The 7938-nt window shown below is 34.0% G+C and overlaps 1 protein-coding gene across 11 annotated transcripts; it reads left to right on the top strand.

Moving 5' to 3' along the window:
- The first annotated feature begins 2055 nt into the window (after positions 1-2055).
- LOC107767045 (uncharacterized) lies at positions 2056-7438 on the top strand. 11 transcript variants are annotated; one of them, XM_075230527.1, is made up of 9 exons: positions 2056-2564; positions 3857-4008; positions 4523-4618; positions 4705-4767; positions 5314-5382; positions 5477-5579; positions 5680-5751; positions 6831-6919; positions 7029-7438. In XM_075230527.1, exons 1-9 carry the CDS (start codon positions 2555-2557, stop codon positions 7179-7181), a joined length of 807 nt encoding a protein of 268 aa, XP_075086628.1. In that variant the 5' UTR covers positions 2056-2554; the 3' UTR covers positions 7182-7438. The 11 variants fall into 11 exon arrangements, with proteins under 11 accessions (XP_075086628.1, XP_075086627.1, XP_075086630.1 ...); XM_075230526.1 differs by having other exon boundaries at positions 3839-4008; XM_075230529.1 differs by having other exon boundaries at positions 2060-2532; positions 3813-4008.
- Positions 7439-7938: the final 500 nt, after the last annotated feature.

Raw genomic sequence — 7938 nt, 5'->3', positions numbered from 1 at the left:
TTTGCTCCGGTCGAAGAACTATGAATCCCTAATTTCAGAAAATTTCACTGCCTTCCGTCGAAACTTCGAATTTGAGCTCTAGATTTGAGATCGAGGCTCTGATACTATGTTAATTGAGCTAGATTATGCCAAGTATAACAGTAATTCACACATGCAAGTGGCCATGGCAGTAACTAGCGAGAGAGAAGATCAGAGGGAGAAAAAGCTTCTAATTTTTTTCAGTTAGATCTGTTTTGTACAACTTAGATCCCTATCTCTCTTTCTTCTATTTAACTATATTTCTACTTCACTATTTTCTATTATTTACGCTTCACTCCCTTCTACTTTATGGCGTGCTTCCTTTAGCCCCTTTTACTTCAATACCGTCTACGTATTTTTGTTTATTAGTTTGATATAAATGCAGGTGATTTATCTTAGTCTCAGTAATAATACAAGTTTATTGCTATACATGTTTTAGCGTATGAAGAAAAAAGAGTACTAGTAATGTTTAAGAAGAGAATAAGAGTAATTTGAACAAATAATCTAATGATTAAGATTATTGAATATTTTTCTCAAGAAATATGCACAACTTCAAAAGACTAATAATACAAATCGAAAAGTGTAAAAATTTAAACCGCATTATTACGAGTTCATTATCGTCCATTTATTCCATCCTTGATTTATGAGCATCATTATCCACATAATTATTCTAGTCTTCTCTGTATCGTTCCGAATTATCTAATATCACCGAAGGGACCATTTATTCCATCCTAACCCTTTTTAATTACAAAGATGTAGTCAGAATTTAAAGTTTATGGGTTCGAAATTCTATTCTTATAAGTTACTAGGTTATAAATTAATAATTTATACATATTTAATAAAAAAATTAGTTAGGACCAAAATTATTCGGTTTAATAGAACCCATAACTCATACTCTAGTTCCGCCACTGCTTAGCTATATAAAAAAAAAATGAAAAGAGGGTACTAATAATTGAACAAGTGTTTTTACGAATAAGATTGTTGAATATTTTTGTTATGAAATGTGCAAAAACTTTTTAAGACTGATAACACGAACTAAAAAGTGAATAATTTAAATTGTATTATTACGAGTTTATTACTATTCATTTATTTCATCCTTGATTCATGTGCGTCATCCTTCCACAAAATCCATGATACTTCTTTGTATCGTTTCAAATTTATCTAATATCACTAGAGAGACCATTAATTCTATTATAAACCCCACTTAGCTATATAAAGAATAATGAAAAGAGGATACTAATAATTGAACAAGTAGTTTTACTAGTAAGAGTGTAAGACTATTGAATATTTTTGTTAAGAAGTCTTCAAAAACTTTAAAAGACTAATAACGTGAACTTAAAGGGGAACAATTTAAATTGTATTGTTGCGAGTTCCTTAATATTCATTTATTTCATCCTTGATTATGCATGTCATCCTTCCACAAAGCTATGCTATATTTCTCTATATCACTCCAAATTTATCTAATATCATCAAATGGACCATTATTCCATCATAATAAAACCCAATTGGCTATATAATAAAGAAAAAATGAAAAGAGGATACTAAGTGGGAGTTTGGACATAAGAATAGTAAAATTCCGGGGAAAAGTAAATTTTTTTAAAGTGAAAATAGTATTTGAAAATTAGAGTTGTGTTTGGACATGAATATAATTTTGAATTGTTTTTGAAGTTTTGTGAGTGATATGAGTGAAAATTTTAAAAAAAAAAATTTGACTTTTCAAATTTTTAAAAAATTCAAAATCCATTTTCAATTGAAAATTTAAAAATTTATGGCAAACACTTATTTCGGAATTTTTGTTATGTGGCTCTAATAATTGATTGGAATCATTTTCCTTATTGTCTCCTTATAGTTGTTATATCCTTCCAAAATCTCCAACTATCCCATTATCTCCACATGTCATATTTCCATTGGCCACCTAGATATCCTCAACTACAGACAAAACACACATCTTAACTTGGACCCCACCTTTACACCATCTAATCAAATCTTGACCGTCCAGCACACAATCACATCCAATCAAAAATCATCGTTGACTTTAATAACGAAAAACAAAAAACCAACGGTTGTTATTAATTCAATCTTCTTCTTCCTCTCTGCTCAAAAAACTCTATCACAATATGCACAACGACGCCGGAGGAGAAGAAGAAGCTGAAGAACCTAAAACAACTTAAACGACACCGTTTTGTTCATTTACCGGTTCACTATTAGCTCCCGCTAATACACACTTCCGGTTTAAACCGGAGACTTTGTGTCAATATGGAGGTACCGGTGCTAGCTCGGTGTACGAATACTCCGACGACGTCGTTTCTAGGATGTAAAGTGAGTTTATTTGATTTTCCGATTAGAAGAAAGCTAAATAAGAGGAATTATAAGGCGAAGTTTTCAGTGTTAAGAGTTAAAGCTATGGCGGAGAGGACGAGTACTGAGGCATCAGCGGATGCTAGAGAGAGAGAAAGTGGAGGGTACACGGGAAATGGGAATGTATTTCCCATTTCCGTATTTATTCATTTGCATGTAAAGACTAGAGTTAGATGAAATGGGAATGTGTAACGAGAACTTAGTGCTAGAAAGAATAGTAATTAATGAGAGAAAGTGAATTTACAAGTGATTCTTGGAGTTGCAAGTAAAGGGAAAGGAAAAGCTAAATTTGCTTTCTGTATATGTCATTAAAGTGCTTCTAAAAATGGAAAAGCTAAGGTTTTTCTTCTTTCTAACTTTTAGGTTTTATAGTTGGTAGGACAACAAATGCCAAAAATAAAAAAACACTGCAATATTTTTGCAGTCAATTTAATCATGTTTCCAATCACATGTTAAGTGGTACTTTGTTTCCTAAGTAAGAAATATAAGCAATTGTCAGGAATAGGATTGTATTTATATAAACAATTGTAGATAAAATTGAATACTTTTATTGTTTTTGCTCATACTTGGCTATTGAGGAAAACAGAATTGTAGTTAGGCAATTTGTCAGAATGCATTAGAAGAAGTGTAGATGCATTTTAGAATGACAGAAAATACAAATTTATTTACATTTTTAAGAATAGTATAAAATAAGTGATTTTATAAATATTTAGAACATGATAATAGAAGAAAAATAGGCGAAAATTAAAAAAGAATAAATTTGGAGCCGAAATTGATCATTCTAATGCTTGTGTGCTAACGTTGAATAGCTTTAAATTTAGCAACTTGTTGGTAATTTTTTAAATTTGTAGAAATATTTTGTTTTTTGTTTTTTCTTTTTTAATAAACCAATTTTATTTGTTAACGCAACTACATGCTTCTATAGAATTACATTTGGAAAAGCTTTTTAGCCCAAATACTGCCAAAAATAATTAAATGCTAAAAACAAAATAAACAAATAATAACTCCATCCCGTGCCACTTAATTAGAAGTAGAATTGTACTTACCGGAGTAATTTGAACTTTGGCAATAGTTGTTAAAATATGTTCTAGCCTAACTAGCTGTACTAAGGTCTCAAAAACTTTGAAATCTTGAATCTAATCTTCCTCAAAGAAGAATAGAATTTAATCATTGTACTCGAGTAAATTGAACATTGCAATTATTATCATAGTACATTTCCCCAAAATGTAGTATGTCCATTGTAATACTACATATTCATTTTTTTTATTACTTTTTTAATACGGTGTTATCTTCCACTAATATATATCGGGTAACTCTGACACCATACATAAATATGACCTAGTGTTTTTAATTCCGGTGTATTTATTTGTTTGTTGCATGTATTTCCATCCCATTAAATTTTTTGGATATCTTTACAGAAGAAAAAGAAATTAAAGTCCTTCAATCATTCTCTGATGTTCAGTTTGTTTTTTGCACTCAGGCATATATGGAGCAATGGCTTTAGCAGGAAAGTTCATATGCTCAATGACAGGAATTGACTGCACAGGAGGGTTCAGTCCATCATTAGATGCCATTGTTGAAGGACTAGGATATGCAGCTCCACCAATTATGGCTCTTCTATTTATACTAGATGTACGTTCAAGATTCCCTGTTTTTCTTTATGCACATAACAATTAAGTGTCCCAAATCAGCCGACGAAATGAGTTGTTATCTTCTTATATAGTCTTAGATAATTCTCACATCATGAGATTGTGTCGGAGCCAAACTCCTCTCTTGGTTTACACAATGTTGGGCTCCTATGTTTTGTTGTACACGCACCATATGTCCAATCTTGGGCGGGCGAGGGTGTTAAGCTAGTTGAGGAAATGAACTGTTATCTTTTTATATGATCTTGGACGATTTTCATCTCATAAGCTAACTTTTGGGACTGAATTAGGTTCGAGGTTCTTTTTCGTTACAATATTTAACTGCACTCTTGGCTTCTTCAACTTGAATTAAATTCTTCTATCTACATATGGCTTTACTAACTCTGAAGTACAAAAATGCAAGAATATTAGCCTTATGTATTGCAGCTATACTACCTTTGTCCATATGACATTCTTGGATCATATAATGGATGTTTTATAATAATTTGCGGTGTTTATAGGATGAAGTTGTGAAGCTGTCGCCTCATGCTCGAGCTATCAGAGATGTAGAGGATGAAGAGCTACGGAATTTCTTTTATGGAATGTCACCTTGGCAGGTAAAAATTTCTCAATATGAGCATCAATAATTATGTTACAATACAGGGAAGATTGATACTTAACGGATTTTGATGCAATGGTGTAGTTCATTCTGATTGTGGCTGCTAGCTCTGTTGGAGAAGAGCTTTTCTACCGCGCTGCTGTCCAGGTAAGATGTATATCATCCATTTATGGTATACAATCGCGAATTCATTTGTACATTTGCAGCCTTGTGTTTTTTCCATATTGTTTTTCCTATTTATAATGGTAACAACAGATACCTGGAAATCCTTTTGGTGAATTTTTTTTTTTGTGCTTCAGTTTTCCAATGCATATATTTGCTTATTAAAAGAAATTAATATAGAAAGAAAAAAGAATATTAGAAAAACATGGAAAATAGAAAGAGGCTTAAGGCGTGTAGAACATAGTTATCTAAAAGTAATTGCTGTTGTTTTTTGTCTGATTTAATTCACTTCTGAAGAGCCAACAACAGCCAACGACGTTCTTATTCATACAACAGAATCTCAGAAAGTGTGAAATCTTTTCAGAATAGACATGTCTTTTGTTGATAACCACTTTCATATTACAAACTATCCAACAATATTATCAACAGCGTAATTATTTTTAACTTCCATAAAAAATGCATGTCAAAAAGGTTATTTTTCTCTAAGTTATGTGATTCTTTCCTCCTCTCTGATTATCTTTGTAATTACAGGGAGCTTTAGCTGACATTTTCTTAAGGGGCAGTGGTTTTGTGACTGATGCTAGAGGAATGGCATCATTGGTACGTCGGATTCTATTTCTAAACATCCTTCTCCAAGTTACATTATCCAAAAATTTTCCATTGCTCTGACACATTCTGTTTCCTCAAAATGTAGACTGGTGTTTTGCCACCGTATGTCCCATTTGCTCAAGCGTTTGCAGCTGTAATTACGGCAGCTCTCACGGGTTCTCTATATTATATGGCTGCCTCTCCAAAAGGTAAGTTTCACAGGCTGCAGTTTATATTATATATCTGCCTTTCATTGTCCTCTACTCTAACATGCTTAATCACTTAGCTATTTGTTGTTTCACTTTTCAGATCCTACCTATGTTGTTGCACCAGTGCTGAAGTCGCATTCAGGTCGTGAAGATCTTAAAAAACTATTTGCAGGTTTGACATCTCTTCTATGCTCATGACATAAGCAAGATAGCTCTCACTTGGTGATCATTTGAGTCTAAACTTAATTAACATAATGATATGAATCTGGGGATTTGGGGTCCAACTAATAATGCTAATGGGATATGAAGAATTAGTATGGCTGATTGCAACTAAGAATAGAAGAGCTGAAGCACGTTCCTTAGCCTAGTCTACATCCAAAGTTGACAGACTTAAAATACAACAGTCTCGACCTACTTTGAATCAAAAGAAAGGCGAAAGGTTTGGCAACAAGCGAATCGCTTTTCATCATAGTTGCAAGGATTCCAAACCTGCTCCCTGGTCGTTGCTCCACTGCATCTGGTCATCTCTAGTCACCTTTGGAAGGCAGGAAGTGTGACAATATGCATGTTTTCTTTACTCCATCGGGCCTTCTCAGGCCTTTCCTTGTAGGAGTAGCTTCTTAAACTATTTTAAATAATATGAGACCACCAAGGCAGGCACTCGTTCTGTCAAAAGCAACGGACTTACTTCTGGTTCTAGGTGTTAGCGTGTACGAAAGATTCCCCGGCTCTCTGTATACTTAAGGTGGTCTCTTCACAAGTGTCACCAGCAGTGGCAGAGCCAGGATTTTCACCAAGAGGATTCAAAATATAAAGAGGTGAACACTTGGAGAAGCCAAGGGGACTCAACCTCTACTATATATACATACAAATATTTTTGGTCTTGTATACATAGTGTAATTTTCCGTCGAAGGGAGTTCGGATGAACCCCCTTCCACCACCCTAGTTCTGCCCACGGTCACCAGAGAGAGCGAGCACAGATTGGATTAAAGAAAAATTGGTTTCTACTGAGCTTATCGAACCAACTCATATCGTTAAGATATGATAAGTTTTATATTATTTGATGTAACCACCTGTATCTTATCTCCATTTCAAACCTAACAAATCCTACTCCCTCTACATAAACCTGTACACTACAAAATATCAGAAGCAAGTAAACAAAGCATTTCTGCTCTCCAACGTGTGATCCTTTAGTTGAAACAGATAAGTGCATGATATGTTAATTATTTCATCTGCCTGAATGTTTTGCAGCTTGGTACGAGAGGCGACAGATGAAGAAGATATACTCTCCTTTACTAGAAGCCATGTTAGCCCTTTACCTTGGGTTTGAATGGATCCAGGTAACATGAATTTCACATTGTATTTATTTCTGATACTTAAAAGGTTATGTCTACATGAAATTTTGGTCACTAAAGCTAATTTGAACTTCTACCCTTGCTAATGCAACAGACAAACAACATTTTTGCACCGATAATCACACATGGGATATACTCTGCTGTTATTCTGGGACATGGACTTTGGAAAATCCACGATCATCGGAGAAGACTACATCAAAGAATCCAACAACTTAAACAAGAAGGTAACAATTCAAGAAACTTGTAAAGTGCGTACAATAGTGAGAATCAAATAACTAGCTTGCATGCAGCTGGAACCTTTTGAACTGTAATTTTGAGAGGTCATAGTATTGTATAAATCTACGTAGCATGTACGAAGCACGTACGAATAATATAGGTGCATGGCTCAAGTCATTTGTATACATTAGGCTAGCAAATATATACTGATATACACACCCACGTTATGTTGTACCTCATGTAAATTCTGACCTTATATATGAGAAAGTCACTTCTTTCTTGGCTTCAGTAGTTATAGAAGGGAAAATACCATATGACACAATATATCTGACAAGTCGCACTATACATCAACCCAAGCGCATAATAGGTCGATATGAACATCATAAGCTGTCCCGTAACAAAACCAGTTGTTGCTGATACCTTTTTCTCAGTTCCTTCTTCCATAACCAGAGCTCGGAGAAGGAAGAGATAAGAGGGCCCTATGGAGAATGTGGTCAGAAATCCATAATAGAGTCCGACCACAACGACTATAGGCCTCAAGCAGCAATTGTAGATTGTATTTGCAAGACAAATTACTTTTGTAGTACGATGATACTTTTATTAAGGTTTAACATCTGATATCTGAAACTCACGGGCTCCACTAATTCGATTTCATGCCAGTACCATGATATCTTACTTCAGCTCACAAATTGTAATTTGAACTGAAGTAAGCAAAGAATCCAATCAGTCTTCTATCCCACTTGGTGTAATGTGTTTCTAATGATAAGAAAGAGTTTTAACATTTATAC

This window comes from Nicotiana tabacum, chromosome 15 (genome assembly GCF_000715075.1).
Source record: "Nicotiana tabacum cultivar K326 chromosome 15, ASM71507v2, whole genome shotgun sequence".
NCBI lineage: Eukaryota > Viridiplantae > Streptophyta > Magnoliopsida > Solanales > Solanaceae > Nicotiana > Nicotiana tabacum.
This window is presented reverse-complemented; position numbering and strand designations above follow the sequence as displayed.

Coding starts and splice junctions, on each gene's coding strand:
- LOC107767045 (XM_075230526.1), top strand. Junction 4,768..5,313: donor TCTACCGCGCTGCTGTCCAG/GTAAGATGTATA, acceptor TTGTAATTACAG/GGAGCTTTAGCTGACATTTT. Junction 6,920..7,028: donor TTGGGTTTGAATGGATCCAG/GTAACATGAATT, acceptor CTAATGCAACAG/ACAAACAACATTTTTGCACC.